This window comes from Asparagus officinalis, chromosome 3 (genome assembly GCF_001876935.1).
Source record: "Asparagus officinalis chromosome 3, Aspof.V1, whole genome shotgun sequence".
Taxonomy (NCBI): Eukaryota; Viridiplantae; Streptophyta; class Magnoliopsida; order Asparagales; family Asparagaceae; genus Asparagus; species Asparagus officinalis.
The window spans coordinates 1,790,649-1,808,033 of NC_033796.1; the positions used below are offsets into that span (position 1 = coordinate 1,790,649).

At 34.9% G+C, this 17,385-nt stretch overlaps 1 protein-coding gene across 1 annotated transcript; it reads left to right on the forward strand.

Moving 5' to 3' along the window:
* LOC109832604 (sphinganine C4-monooxygenase 2-like) lies at nt 12,069-13,526 on the forward strand. Its single transcript, XM_020399972.1, has one exon. The coding sequence runs from the start codon at nt 12,571-12,573 to the stop codon at nt 13,372-13,374; it is 804 nt and encodes a 267-aa protein (XP_020255561.1). The 5' UTR covers nt 12,069-12,570; the 3' UTR covers nt 13,375-13,526.

Below are 17,385 nucleotides of genomic sequence, written 5' to 3' on the forward strand. Positions count from 1 at the left end.
ATCTGTATGGGTTTGATGAATAATATTAAATAAATCGTAACTATATAATAAATAGTATTTTTAGAATAATTAGAATATTTTTAAAGAATTTATTTGGTGGAAGGAAATCATTTTAGAATGATAAAAAGTTTTTAAAAGAATTTATTTTGGGAAAATAGACTATTTTGAATTAATGAGAATTTATCTAGTAAAAAGATTTATTTAAATTTATGAATTTATTATTCTATGAATTTATTATTCTAAGAGAATATTTTTAGAATATTTATGGTGAGAGATAATTTGAAAGGAATTCATTTTGCAAAAGATTATTTATTTTTGAATTAATTTAGTTTATGGTCGCGTGATTGATGGTTGTTGACCACGATATTTTATGTGCAAGTCATCCGCCGATTCCATAATTCTTATTTTAATTACGTGACATACCATGTTTTATTTGCATAGATTAGCTGTATTTATTGTTCCTTGTTGTTTTTGAGAACCATTAGAAGTTCATGACTTAGTGGCTTTGTGCGTCATGAACAAGACTTAGTGACATATGTTTGTGCGTTGACTGAGTTTAAAAAGATGGACGAGAGATCTAGTTCATGTTATGATTGTTAACTCAGATAAGTGAGAAGAGTTGGGATGTGGAAGTCTTGGTTCATGTGATCGGATGTGACTGTTGATGTATCTTCGAGGCTCGCGCTAGTGAATTCGTGTAGTCACTAGGGTTGGTTTGTTAGGCTAAAGTGAATTCGTGTAGTCACTTTTATCAGTTGATTTGTGTAGTCACCTGAGTTCTGCTTGAGTTCGGACCAGTCCAAAATCGGATTGCGTGTAGTCCTCTTACTGATACGTGTAGCGGTATTGGATGCACGTAGAGGATTGTGAACAGTCATTTATTTGAGAATATGAACGTTGACTCTATATGAGATATGGACCTGTGATCTATTGTAGGATGGCTAGTACTCAACCCTGTTATTGTATGCTGTTGGCCTTATGATTATCATGATTTAGTAGTGGATTGTATTTTGATTTTGTTAGATTTCCAGTTGCACATATCTTTTATGATTTCTGTTGTTGCATCGATTATTGCATTGGTCATTCGACCGTTTCTATTTTCTTTTGTGGGATCTTGTCGTGTGCCATGCACGCTGACGTACACCTATTTTCTCTGGTGTACGTCAGATTTAGAGGACGGATATGTCCAATATAGAGATGCCTTGCAGTCGGAGTGTATTCCAGATGGAGCAGAAGAGCAAGCTGGAGCTTAATCTTTTCTTTTCATAGTTGCTGACGGATATTAAATTATTCATATAGTACTTTCTCTTTTAGTATTTGAGGGATTTAGATATTTTTGCAGTACTTCTGTTTATGCTGTTGGACTATGTATTTTTCATATTTTGTTAGACTGTTTTGTATTAAGGGCATGTTTGACCTAAACCTTGTGTCTCGGATGTTATTCCATTTGTGATATGACCTTTTTTGTTCTGAGTTGTTAATTATATTCTTGCTAATTATAACCGGGGACCTGTAACTTCGCATTGCATATTGCTTGACGCTTAGCGTATTAGGTTGAGAAGAAATAATTTTTTATTTATTCTCCTCAATCTAATACGTCGCGGGCTTGTTCACGTTCCGATTCCCTGGTATTTTAGGAAGCAGGGCATGACAGGTTTTTTATGGTGGCCCATACATGTCACGGTCCTGAGTTCCTACCAGTGAGAATATAATGAATAATTTAGACACATATCATATTTCATCCGTAAGACTATAGTTAGCCCTTATCCTATCTTCTCGATGAATTATGTCTTAGTCCATATCTTATCACTTTTTGACTCCGGAACTTTCCATTGTTTCTTGTCTTGTCACTTCTCGACTACACTCTCCTTGTATAACTTCTCTTTCCTTATACCTATCATTATTTTATGTATTATTATTTTTATAACTATGTTTTCTTTGATTTGACTTATATATTGTTTAAATGTATTAATTTTTGCATTACTTATTATATTATTATGTATCACACACAGAGTAACATAGTCTAAGAAAAATCATTAACTATATATTTTCAATTGTTCAAATCATATTCATTAGGTGTTTCACATTACTCTAGATTTCACATACACATCAAATAGCATATCTGATATTCAGATTATTTTCTTGTGTTTAAAATATATTTTTGTATATCTACATTGTGTGTGTGCGCTTTTTCTATCATACCATCTATCATTTACTTATGTTTTAGATTATTGTATACTTTTCATATTTTTATTGATATACATTAATAAGTTCATGATTTTAATATTCTACATATACATTCTTATTCTTTATTTTCAACTCACAACATTTTCAGTACATAATTATCTTATCAGTCGGTTTTATCTTGTTTAGGTTATTTTAGTATGTTCACATTGGCTTCGTTATTCTAAGAGCAAAGTATTTCTATTTTGATATTCAAACAATCATTCATGTTGTTAGGTTTGGATTTGAGTTACTAATTATATAGTTTTTGTTACATTATCTCGTATCATTAATTATTATCCTTTTATAATTAATATAAAGATAATTCTAAATAGCTTTTGTGAGTATGCATAGTAATTACTCATGTGTTGTTTATAGTACATTTGCGTATTTGTTGTTGTTGCTTTATTTTCGATATGTAATATTTTGTCATATTGGCAATATTCATTGTATACGCACATTATTTTTTAGTGTTTATTTTATAGTGTTTATTGATTGTTCTCTATTCATTATTTTCGTTACTTGTGTTGTGTTTTAATTTTCATTCTTTATACTTACTATTCTCTTTTCATTATAGTGTATTCACGTAGATTATTATATTTACGATGTATATTTTTTATAGTCATTTATAAGTTTTGTCTAATCATGTTCTGTTTTATGTATTATCAGTATTTATGTTCACATATTCATCAATCATTCATGGTATATTTATTTATAATATATCAGTGTTTTTATTATAAAAATTTATGCCCTTCTTATGTTTTTATTTGTTTATATATCTATTTTATCTTCCATAGTTCATGTTTTATGTATTATACACCTTTATTTGTGTATATTTATACTGATTGTATTTATGTGATTTGACTACTATATCATATATTACTACATCTGAATTAATATTATCAAGTAATAATTAATATTATTGTATCTCGTTTATATTTATTTCACCTTATGAATATTACTAATATTTCTAATTTATTATATTATTTGTCGAATACATATATAATTATGTCCTTATTATTTTTTATGTAATATGCCTATTTTGAATCGCTTGTTTACTCTTACGTCTATTTTTATCATTTAATATTTTGTGACTATTTCCATCATAATTTATCTTGTTAGCATGATTAGTACTATGAGTGTTCAGACTTTTTATATGCTTATTGTTATTTATATATTTTCATTTTAATGCTTATTATATATGATGATTATATTTGCTATATTTGATTATTATATCCATGCTTCTTTACGTGCATTATATTTTGACTTCTTTAAATATATGTTGCTATAATACTATCATCGAACCTTTTAACATAATTATAAATTTTAATTTTTTTTTAGAATTTGTGCCTTTTATGTCTTATTTAGTTGAATGCGATTTGTTGATTGCATTAATGTATTTTGTTTGTAATTATACTTTTTGTATATCTTGAATGTCTATTCTACTAACCGATTGTATGATATTTCTATTGTAATTTAATATTTTTATTATTATTTTCATGTCTCTTATGTTGTCCCTTATATTTATCTAAACTATATATACGTTTGATTCTTTGCTATGTTGTTTTGCTTACATACTCTTCAAATATTTCTTTTGCTTTTGCTTGTATATAATTCATCTGTTAATTGTATTGTGTTTTTATGTTTTTGTGTTTTACTATATTTATCATCTGCTTACGTATGAGTGACTTATATTTTGTCTTTTATCTTCTTTATGCTTTTCTTTTATTATTTATATTGTTGAGTTGATATGCTTTATCATATATTTTAGTGGTTGACAAATTTATTTAATTATGTATTTATATCTCATATCATATTTTGTATGCTATATATTTTTTTTATTTTACCAATTCTGTGTTATTGATTATATTTTAACACTGTGATGTGTTGTCTTATGATACTATATCAACAATATCATATTGATAATATATTTTTCTATAATTGTATATTTGTTATTGACTTCTTTGCTATTAAACTATGTTGACTGATACTTATATTTTTCCTATGTCTAGATATTGTGTTATTTTATATTTTGATACATATCAACTATTTTACTTACAATATACGTACTTCTTCATACCTGTGCAATCTCTCTCAAATATATATTCACCCTCTTTATGTTTTACTTACCTCATTATTATTATTTACACTCATTTATCTGCCTCAATGATATCTTTTGAAAATGATTGATCAAGTATATTTTTTGATTTTGTGTATTTTTATTCATACATACCCTTTCAATTATATGTACTTCCATTAATTTTGATTGGGTATTATACTTTTGATTAATCATGTGATGTTTTATTATGCTGCGTGTGAATTGCGTATTGTGTGAATTGTCTATGTTAAGATTACATTTTATTTATACGCTATGATTAATACATGTGTATATTTATTAACCTTTTGATGAATTAGTTTAATGATTAGTATTGGTTTTGTTTTGTTGTGGTAATTTTGTGTGTAGTGTATGCTTTGTATTATTGTAATTGGCTACCTTTGCTATATGTATGCTAAATCTTAACTGTCACATCTTATATATTATGTCGTTATTGTTTTACATTCTCCTCTACTTATGGATATCGTTCCATATATGTCCTTGGGTTTTTTTAATTCCGAGGACGGAATTTGTTTTAAGGGGGGTATAATATAATGACCATGAATTTTTAATACTAGTTAAAATTATTTTTTTGGTATTTAAAATATTCAATTATTATTTTTAAAAAGAGTATTTATATTTTCTCGATTTTCTAGAATTTTCTATGATTTAAAAGTCTAATTTTATATTTATTTAAATGATTTTAATAATTATAAATTAACTTGTTGCAGTGAAAACTTTTAAATTAACATTTGTTATATTATTGTTTTGTTATTATAAGTATTGTATTAATTATAATAATTATTCCCTAATTATTGCTAATTTTCCTAATTATTCCCTAAACCCTAACCCTACATATAAATATACCCCCCTCTCTCTCTTTCTCTCTCTCTCTCGTTTTCTTTCACACCCCCTAGCCCGAGCTCCTCGTCTCCACTATCTCTGCTTCCCTACGACGCTACTCAATCCCAAGTCCCTGAGCTTAGCCTCCGACGCCTCTAGACCCACCCCCTACATCACTGCTGTTCCCCATCACCCTGAGCCCTTACGCTGCCCGAGATCCGCCGCCCTAAGATCATCCCTACGCCTACTGCCCCCAGCCACCACAACCACTAACGCCTCCTCCAGATCGTCGATGACCAAGCTCGAGCTCCGCTGTAGGCTGTCTAAAAATCACCGCAGATAGCTGATTCCCATCAAACACCGATGATGGAAGTTACAATTTGACGGCTTTCAAAAGACTATAATTTAAAGACTTTCACGTGGATGAAGGTTACAATCTGATGACCTTCGCAACAACTAATGAAAGCTCTAATCAACAGCCTTCACAATCAACATCGGGAGTTATAATCTGAGGACTCTCATATTTTTAAGGAGCCAAGACGAAGGTTATAAGATGACGATCTTTGCAACGCTCTAGCAAAAGATACTACAAATCAACGGTCTCTTCAAACCAAAACGTAGATATCTCTCAAACCGTAAGGAATTTAAAAAAACTGACGGAGCAAACTGAACCCTATGGGGTAGGTTTGGTCGGCTCTGTCTTGTCGAGATAGCCGATTTTTATATATAATTCGTCTAATTCAGACTTACGGTTTGAAAGTTATGACCTGTTCTTCATAGAAAGTTATGTTCTGAAGTCCGTCTGCAAGGCTGGACTTCGCTTGAACATTGGACTTAGCCTGAAGCTCGCCAAGCCCGCCTAAGGCTCGTCTCTGCATTACAGAATCAAAAACGCAGAGTTCGTGGACTTAAAACGCAGAGTTCAACTCTGCGTCCAACGATAAAAACGTACTGTTCATGCGGAGCCCAACTCTGCGTCCCAAGTCCAAAAACACACAGTTCATGCGGAGCCCAACTCTGCGTCCCGGGTCCAAAACGCACAGTTCATGCGGAGCCCAACTCTGCGTCCCGGGTCCAAAAACGCACAGTTCATGCAAAACCCAACTCTGCGTCCCAGTTCCAAAATGCAGAGTTCATCTCTACGCAGCGTGACCTGTGCGTTTTTAGCCTAAAACAGGTCCAACTCTGCGTTTCAGGTCTAAAACACAGAGTTCGGGCTCAGAACGCTGTTTTCAGCGTTTGACTCGTTCAAGCACGATTTGAACGGTTCCAGAATCGTTTTCTCCCCACAATTTGAGGGGATCACTACCTTATCATGGAGAGATTTATGGGGGGCAGTTACACCCTATTAAACCCTCATTAAGAAGAGATTTAAGGGGGTGGTTATACCCCTAAATCCTCTATAAATAGTGGGAAACTCAATTGAGTTTAGGCTGACTTTTTGGACCTGAGAATTGGCAGCAAAGAAGAGATCTTCGGCTGACTTTTTAGGAGAATTACTGGAGCTTCCTGCAGTGAAAAAGTTCCTTGAAGCCTTTCGGCCTTAGCTCGTCAAACCGATTTTCGGTTAAATCAACTCTTTCATAGAGTTTCAAACTCGTTCAGAGTTATCAACTCATCAAGAGTTTTAAAACTTGCTTTGCAAGTTCTCCACAATGTCAAATCGTGAGGAGAAAATCATGTTCCAGTGAATCAATACGTTCGGATAGTCAACGAGAAGCAAACTCGACGCGAGCATTCGAGGGAGGGATCTCATCGCCACCGTGAAGAATCCAGAATTAAACAAAGAGGAGAATCTAGATCATTCTCCTCTCTTTTGTAATCAGGAAATCTAATTATAACTGAGATTAAAGGAATACAAATTAATTTTCCTTTATTTCTTTTTACTACAAATTTTCCACAAACAGCCTCCCTCTCCCCAAATCCGACCACCTCATTCCCGAGCTCTGCCCTCTCACCACCGCAACCAGCAACCCTGACGTCCTCCGTTCTAGTCAACGAGAAGCAAACTCGACGCGAGCATTCGAGGGAGGGATCTCATCGCCACCGTGAAGAATCCAGAATTAAACAAAGAGGAGAATCTAGATCATTCTCCTCTCTTTTGTAATCAGGAAATCTAATTATAACTGAGATTAAAGGAATACAAATTAATTTTCCTTTATTTCTTTTTACTACAAATTTTCCACAAACAGCCTCCCTCTCCCCAAATCCGACCACCTCATTCCCGAGCTCTGCCCTCTCACCACCGCAACCAGCAACCCTGACGTCCTCCGTTCTCTCTCTCCATCGCCGCCAATAGTTCTCCTTCGATGTCAGCAACCCCAACCGTCAGATCTATCGTTGACTGCTGCCGTTCAGACCCCTCATACAACATCCGCAGCAGCATCGTTGTTGCCTCGTTCATCAGGCCCCTTGGCCTCGTAGGCAAGATCCCGATCCTTGTTTAGTTTCGTTTCAATTATTATGTTTGTCATAAATTAATTATGTGCAAGATCCCCAATCTCGTTTGTTTTATTTTAATTTTTTAGATTATCGTAAAAATTATTAGGCGCGAGATCCCTATTCCCGATTCTTGTTTAGTTTCATGTCAATTATTGTGTTGTTCCGATTCTCGTTTAGTTTTGTGTCAATTATTGAGTTGTTGTAAATTAATTATGTGCAAGATCCCCATTCTATTATTTTATTTTGTACAATTTTTAGATTTGTTAATAATTATCTGTGTGGGTTTGATGAATAATATTAAATGAATCATAACTTTATGATAAATAGTATTTTTAGAATAATTATAATATTTTTTAAGAATTTATTTGGTGGAAGGAAATCATTTTAGAATGATAAATATTTTTTAAAAGAATTTATTTTGGGAAAATAGACTATTTTGAATTAATAAGAATTTATCTAGTAAAAAGATTATTTTGAATTTATGAATTTATTATTTTAAGAGATTATTTTTAGAATAATTATGGTGAGAGATAATTTGAAAGGAATTCATTTTGCAAAAGATTATTTATTTTTGAATTAATTTAGTTTATGGTCGCGTGATTAATGGTTGTTGACCGTGATATTTTATGTACAAATCATCTGCCAATTCCATAATTCTTACTTTAATTACGTGACATACTATGTTTTATTTGCATAGATTAGCTGTATTTATTGTTCCTTGTTGTTTTTGAGAATCATTAGCAGTTCATGACTTAGTGGCTTTGTGCGTCATGAACAAGATTTAGTGACATGTGTGTGTGCGTTGACTGGGTTTAAAAAGGTGGTCCAGAGATCTAGTTCATGTTATGATTGTTGGCTTAGATAAGTGAGAAGAGTTTGGATGGGGAAGTCTTGGTTCATGTGATCGGATGTGACTGCTGATGTATCTTCGAGGCTCGCGCCAGTGACTTCGTGTAGTCACTGGGGTTGGTTTGTTGGGCTAAAGTGAATTCGTGTAGTCACTTTGGTTAGTGAATTTGTGTAGTCATCCGAGTTCTGCTTGAGTTCGGACCAGGTCGAAATCGTATTGCGTGTATTCCTCTAACCAATTCGTGTAGCGGTATTGGATGCACATAAAGGATTGTGAACAGTCATTTATTCGAGAATATGAACGTTGACTCTATGTGAGATATGGACCTGTGATCTATTTTAGGATGGCTAGTACTTAACCCTGTTATTGTATGCTGTTGGCCTTATGATTATCATGATTTAGTAGTGGATTGTATTTTAATTTTGTTAGATTTCCAGTTGCACGTATCTTTTGTCATTTCTGTTATTGCATCGGTTATTGCATTTGGTCATTCGACCGTTTCTATTTTCTTTTATGGAATCTTGCCGTGTGCCATGCACGCTGACGTACACATATTTTCTCTGGTGTACGTCAGATTTAGAGGACGGACAGGTTCAGTATGGAGATGCCTTGCAGTCGGAGTGTATTTCAGATGGAGCAGAAGAGCAAGCTGGAGCTTAGTCTTTTCTTTCCGTAGTTGCTGACGGATATTAGATTATTCATATAGTACTTTCTCTTTTAGTATTTGAGGGATTTAGATATTTTTGCAGTACTTCCGTTTATACTGTTGGGCTATGTATTTTTCATATTGTGTTGGACTGTTTTGTATTAAGGGCATGTTTAACCCAAACCTTGTGCCTCGGATGTTATTCCATTATTGATATGATCTTTTTGTTCTGAGTTGTTCATTATATTCTTGCTAATTGTGATCGGGGACCTGGGACTTCGCATTGTATATTGCTTGACGCTTAGCGTATTAGGTCGAGAAGAATGATTTTTTTATTTATTCTCCTCAATCTAATACGTCGCGGCCTTGTTCACGTTTCGATTTCCCGGTATTTTGGGAAGCGGAGCGTGACACACGCATATACTTTTCATAATTTCATCATTCTGTAAATCAAATTTTTTTTTTGAATTTTCTTTTTTTAAATATAAATAGGAGGCTCCAATAATTGTAGTTCTTCATGGAGAGAGAGATTCTCACAGATATAATAACTTCTATAAGAAATGCTAACATGGATAAAAACAGAATGGTTCGAATAGCCTCTACTAATATCGTATCGCCTCCTATCTTTGTCACTTGCGAAGCTTGCATCTACAAATCCAACCAACTTTGTACTATACCCTCTGTAACAAACAGCCGCGTTATAAGTACTTCTCAAGTAACGAAGCATTCTGTTAAAGACATTCCAATGAGCTTTACCCAGATTCACAATAAAGTCACTGATAGATTTGAAAAAGCTACCTTAAAATCTTGTTTGACCCACATCACCAAACAACATCCTAATCAGCATAATGGCAATTGTAGGATCCGGTCTACTTCACAGGCCAGTGTTCAGTACATGGACTTAGTTTTGGGTATTATTTGTGACAATGGATTTAGAAAATAGTAATAAACATATTCCTTTTCTTTAAAAAAAACTAGCAAATTAATGCTCCTTACGCATTTGCAATGAAAAGTTTGAAATGGTCTCTATGACTTCCGCAATCTGAAGAAAAGTTGATCCTCGGAGATCAAGTATATATTGTATAATTAAATTCTTGTTAAAGAGATGCCCTCATGTACGAGCACTTCAATTCTTGTTAAAGAGATGCCGGCATGTATGAGCGCTTCTTACGGCACAACGACTAGACTAGTTAAACAAATGAGGGGTGCACAAAAATAGGGTTGAGATCCTCTACATCTTTAATTGTAGAGAATTTCTATAACTCACCAATCAAATCTTATTTTAAATATACTAATTATCTAAATAATATAATAATACTATTAATTGTGAGACCCCCTGAGATAATTTAATAGTATTAGCCCACCTGATTAATTGTAGGAATTCTCTACGATCAAAATTATATAGAATCTGAACCCTACAAAAATTTCTGCATCTGAGAAAATTTTTGTATCCATTAGGATGTATACATGGTTACTAAAATCTATATTTTATAAGATATAGTTGCAGATACAAATATCTAGTGAAATATCTAGATCCATATCCAAAATATCTAAGTATATGTTGGTCATAAAGGTTCAACCCTTAGATTTGTGGTTAGTTTTGATGATCAAGAAATCTAATCTTCGCCTGTTCAGATATATTGAACGCATTAATGAACTCTCTTGTATCCTATTAACTATATTCTTTTTCAATATTATCTAGTTTTTCATATCCGTTTAGTATCCGCATGTGTTTCCGCTTATATATCTGTATATATTTGTATCCGCATACTGATTGTAGTGGATATGGATATAAATTTTTTTTATCAAGACATACCCTATCTGTATACGTATCTGTAATTAGTAAGCAGATGTGGTAAAGTATCATATCTGAGCTGTATTCCAACCATATGCACCACTAATTCAAATCCATGGGTTTATGACTAATTAAGTAATTCTTTATTCCTTAACAATTAATTTTTCCCAAAAAATAAATTGAAATGTTTTTTCTAGGCAAATCAAAGGAAAAATGTGAAGGAAGGATATTCTAATTATTGGGTAGAGATCTTCTAGATTCTTAGTTGTAGAGAACTTCTACTGACTCTCTAGTATTCACATCTCCTCACTTATGCACCCATGATTAGAATTCTTTAAATAAATTATAAAAAGAAGATATATTCATTGTGAGCAATGGTGTATAAAGGTTTTCTAGAAAGAGGTGTCATTATATAATTAATATAAAATTTACAATTATTCTTGTCAAATACAACTTTCTCGATTAGCGGATACACAATTAGCGGTGTGACCTAAGATTTTAGTAGAGAAGATAGTCTAAAGAGCCCCTAAGTTTTACTCATTGTTTCTTAACTGCCAACTTTCTTCTTTAACAAAAAGTCTCCAAGTATTACTCATTTCTTGTAAGAATCCTCAACTCTTTTTTTATTGCAATAAAGCATCTAAGTTTTAGTTTTCTTTTCTAGGAAGCTCGCAATTCTTCTGTTAGTTTAGGAGCTTTCTTGTCCAAAAGAAAGAAAGAAAAAGAAAAAAAGGAAAAACAAAATGAAAAGAAATTTGGGGGACTTTTTTAAAGAGAGATGGTAGAACTTAGGGACTTTCTTATCAACAAAAGAAAATGTAGGCTTCTTCAAAGAGAGTACTGGTAAAATTTAGGAGCTTTATTGTTAAAAGAAGAAAGTTAAGAGCTTGTTAGAAATGCAAGGAAAAACTTAGGGGTCACTAAAGCTTTTAGAGGTGAAATTCACAGTGAGGATGGATTCTTTTTTTAAGTGGATGTGTATCATAGTATATGAATGTCATGAAGCAAAGTGGGTCACCTGAACCCACTTTGCCTTCTGTTTATGAATGTTAGGCCCCTTGTCAAAACTATTATTTCGCATAGTCAATTGTAGGAATTCTTTACAGCTAACTAGCTAAGGGCGTAGAGAATCTGACTTGTATATTGCTCTAGACCTCTTCTTGCATAATGTCAAATCTTAAATTTGTTCTTAAAATAATAAACCTCTATTAAAAATACTTCAAATAATTAGCCTACAGTTTACTTCCGAATAAATCTTTCCAGATTACTTTACACTGTTGTTTGGTCTCCAAGCCCTCTTATCCTTCTTTGTCCAGTCCAGTCCATGTAATATCTTGACTGGTGGGATCTTTATTCTTTAGACTTGCAGCAGTGCGAGTGACAAATTTGACCGAACGAATTATACTTGTTATTATTGGCAAGGATGACCAAATCCTGCTGATTTTCTGAAAAATATTCCGAATCCATCATACCACTTTACTCAAAGTAGTATAGTTCTTCCGGAAAATAATATAAAAAAACATTTAACATTTGCCCAATCTCCCCCATTGCTCTTTCTATAAATACGGCCATCAACTTCCTCTCTTTCAAAACCATAAATTAGTGTCTCTTGTCGATATATTCTTTTTCCCTCTCTCCTCAAATTAGAAGTTGATCATAGAGCTAGCTAGTTCTTAATGGAGAACAGCAGCTGCTCTCTTCCCTCTGATGAAGTGCTGGCCATTATAGTGCCCATTGCGGTCTACTGGGTCTACTCCGGCTTCCACATGATGCTCGGATCCCTCGACAGGTATCGTCTCCACCCGCGGAAAGACGAGGGCCTCAGGAACCTCGTCTCCAAGCGCAGCGTCGCCGTCACAGTTCTCTCCCAACAACTTCTTCAGGCCGCGGTGGGCATCGTCCTATTTAAGCTCACCGGCGGGGGAGACCAAAAGGAGGCCGGCGACGGTGCCCATGTACAGACCGCCTCGTGGGTCGCGGTCGCGGGCCAATTCTTCGTGGGGATGTTCGTGGTCGACTCGTGGATGTACTTCTGGCACCGGTACATGCACCTCAACAGGTTCCTGTACAAGCACGTCCACTCGTGGCACCACCGCCTGGTGGTCCCCTACTCCTTCGGCAGCCAGTACAACCACCCGGTCGAGGGGTTCCTCATGGACACCCTCGGCGGGGCCCTCGCCTTCCTGGTGTCGGGCATGACCCCGAGGACGTCGATATTCTTCTTCTCGTTCTCGACGGTGAAGGGGATAAACGACCACTGCGGGCTCTGGATGCCCCTCAACCCCTTCAACGTCTTCTTCTGGAACAACACGGCGTACCACGACGTGCACCACCAGCTGTACGGGAGCAAGTACAACTTCTCCCAGCCCTTCTTCATCACGTGGGACAAGATCCTTGGGACCCACATGCCCTTCACCGTCGAGAAGAGGGAGTCCGGCGGGCTCGAGGCCCGGCCCATCAAGCCCAAGCGCGCTAATTAATTACTCATGAGTGGTGAATCACTAAGTAGATGGATCAAGGAGTCATCTGATAGAAGAATAATTCTGATATTTGAGAATCGGTATAGAACATTGAGGTTTCCAACTTCATGATCAATTCTTCCTCCAAGTGCTCCAGCAACAAGAATGCACAGCTGCAGTTAAAACATGTAAATATTGGTTCCTCAATGAAATGATATAATGGAAATTTCAAAAACTGATGGATCTATTTAACACAAAGTGACGACAGGACCGCCTTATCAATGAGAATTCTAAACCACATCAATAATGAACTAATGATTTAAGGGTCTAAGTTCACACAAGATTAATTGATTAAATTAACTAAGCTTTAGAATGTCTATTCTAGGAGGTATCAAGTCTTTCTGAAATAAAATATTATTGGTAAGCGGATACGATGTCTGATTCCAGTCATGGAATCAAAATTACAAACACTAGAAATTTAGGGGTTAATTGGATCGTTAGTCCCTGTATTTATCTCCTAATTGGACCTTCATACTTATGTTTTAATTGCTAGGATGACTGGTGATGTAATTAATTATTAATTGGATTGCTAGTCACTTCTAAACATGCCTAAGAATATCACAATTAGTTCCTTCAGAACCCCATTATGCATTACACAACGTTGCAGTATATACAGTCTAAGAATTAGTGAACCTGATTCTCCATCTAAGTACAGGATTTAAATTGTGAACTATTGCTTCCTCTTTACCTATACAGGGTCTCTAACAAACGGTCATCTGTTATAATAATACCATAAATAAGTCTAATAAGGAAAAATTAAATGCAAGTCTGACCTCATCTCGATAAGAAATCTCTACTACCACCGCTCGCTCCAGGCTGGCTACGTGCAAATAGCTGATGCACTAAAGCCTCAAGATCAGCAGTCTTCTGGGCTTGCGCGTTCATCTGCTCGGCTTATGCGTTCATCTGCTCGGCTTGTGAGGCAATCTGCTCGGCTTGCATAGCTACTGTCTCCTTTAAAGCCACGACCTCATCATCCATGTAAGTTCCTCTGCAATGGTCTTCCAATAATTCTGGATACTCATCTCTGTTATCGTCCTCGCTCTCATCCCTGTCATCACCGGAATCACCATGTTGATTATTACGCCATTCTCCATGGTGCAACCAAGTCTTATAGGATACCATAATCCCATATCGAACCAAATGATCTTGCACAATACCAAATTCACGCCAATCAAGATTCATGCATTTGTTACACGGACACTGAATCGTGCTACCCCCGCCTGCATTTACTTTTGCAAATTCAATAAAAGCATCAACTCCGGCCCGATACCGCGAACTTAATCTATCCCTAATCAGTGTCATCCAACTCTTATCCATACCTGATTACAATTGGTGTGAATATAATATCATATTAATTTATTATCATAAAATAAAAAGTAGCATCTCAAATGAATATGCAATAACAAATAAAAATTTAACATGACAAAGTTACTTGCTAACTTGTCTGAAAGTAATATATAATTAAACTAAGTTTGATAATCATAAGTACTTGCTAACTTGTCTAAAAGTAACATGACAGTGATTTGAGAACCTACATATTGTATATGTTATTTGACTGATAAAGGTGTAAACAAGAGTCATATTTGTTTTACTAGTCTGATTATTATTTGTCGTCTTTTGTTTTCCTACAGAACATCCTGTGGAGATATAATAACAGCCAAGGTTTTAAATGTCGGATGTCGGGTTCATGTCGGATGGCTGAAATCCATGTCGGATGGCTGAAATCCATGTCGGATAGCGAAAATCGGGGATATATCGGGAGACATTGACTAAATATCGGATTGTCATATCGGGTAATGCGCATATGTATAATATCATGTCCTAAATATAATCTAAGCATTCATAAATTCAATATAAGCATAATTTATAAATTCTATAGACTAAACATATAAAAAAATAAATAATATATAGATTTGGGTTCATAAATTCTTTCTATCGGGTTCATAAGAAACCCTTAACATGAGAACGGGTCTAATAGGTTTGGGTATTTATCACTAAACCCAAACCCGATAATAAAAAACAAATCTTAAAAAAAGTACCATATCGGCCGATTTTTCAAAGCTAAAAAATAGGCCGATATGCTCGATATGACCTTAGTATTTCCGATTTGGTCCAGAAAACCGACATACGAGTTAAAAATGTCCATGTCGTATCGGTCAAGCCCTCAAACCGATATGTCGGCCGACATGTCGGACATGTCGGCCATGTCGGCCGACATTTAAAACCTTGATAACAGCAAATTTTGGTTCCAATATATTGAATGGTATTTCTTTATTTCACCGAGGCAGTGGAGATCATTAGAGTCCCATTGGCCTAAACTCTGGTATCATAGCCTCACCACTATAATAGGGAAATAAATTTCACAAAAACTGCCTTGACAACAAAAATTAGAGAAAACGCCCATAATTTTTGGAGAGTTTCATAAAACCCCTAGACTATTTGGCAATTAGCTATTTTAAAGACCTTGAATATTCAATGCTAATAGCAAAGCTCAAGCAGATAAAAATAACATGTGCTGCATCTTTCTTTGTCAAAATTAAAATCCAAGATCAGGAACAAGAATCAAAGAGCCAAAGAATTCAGACTTCATTATTACATGAATCACAAATACATGCAAGGTGAGAATATTTAGTTGGTTTAGCATGCTAAAATAGAACCAGGAACAGGGGGAAAATCTTTAAGCATAAAGACATTGAGGCACTTCTTCTAAGAGATTCCTAAGAGTATTTTCACTGAATACTTATAAAAGATGCATAGAAGGGCATACTTTTGGGCAAATTTTTGAAAAAAATAAAAAAAACCCAAAAAGTTCCTCGATGGATTTGGTTCCTAACTTCCGATATACTCAAACAGAATTTAAATAAATAAATAAATAAATAAAGGAGGCAATAGATCAAAAAAAAGAAGGCCCTTTTATGGATCCCAGTCAAACAATTCTAATTTACAATCTGATGGACTTCCCATATTAGCATCAGTACCACTTGCTCTACTCTTTAGTTCATGTCAGTGAACATATACAGAGATACAGCTCTGAAGAGAACAGATCATCTCAGAACTACTTGAGGGAAGTTCTACGTCACTCTTGGGGATAATGAAATCCTCAAATTATCCCTCAATACCCCCATGAATGGTATACAACTACCAGCTTGCATGCTGCTACTGCTAGTAACTCTAGTGTAATCACCCCCTAGTGTTCAGCCATTAAGCATAAACCATAATCTCTAATAAGAAGGGAAGGGTTGCTTTCAGATTTCCTATTTAGATGTTCCCTTCGAACAAAAATGTCAACAAGTTATAGCTAGAGATAATCGTTGATTATATTACTAAAGAGGTGTGACATGGGCGTGCCTACATGAGTATATATTGACAGAATGTAACATGTCAATACAGAAATTGCAAGGTAATACATATGAAAAGACAAACAACATAACCATAAGTATCGACCCAATGTTCAACTATGTACCAACTTCTTTGATACCCTACTTAGACTGATTTTCCCCCTTCTTCTGAGAAACCTTGATGTTTAATTTGGATCCTTGACAACCAAATTATGTACCATCGTTAGTATGACAAACTCCAATATTTATTAAATGACAAACTCCTATATTGGATATACAATAATAATCAAACATACACAATCGATTCAATTACCTGCTCACTGAGCTTGGTGAAGTTCGCTAAAACGATGAAGGCGAGACAATGATGTCGTTCTTTGAGAATTTATCGACTCTAGGTGCGTTAACGGAGAACCTCCTCCTATAAGATAATTCAAATACGATAATCAAACAATCTAAGCACGAAAATCCACCTGAGGGTTCACATGGACACCAAGCATTAGATAAAATCCTAAAATCGATTCAATTACAAAGTTTAAAGGGAGAAACGGCAGAGCAGCACCTGAAAGATCGCTGCTTTGAATCGTGGAGAAGAGAGAGGAACAAGACGGAGATGTTCCGACGGCAGCGGCTA

What these genes read in the sequence shown, in the direction of transcription:
- LOC109832604 (XM_020399972.1), top strand. Translation starts at nt 12,571, where the DNA reads ATGGAGAACAGCAGCTGCTCTCTTCCCTCTGATGAAGTGCTGGCCATT.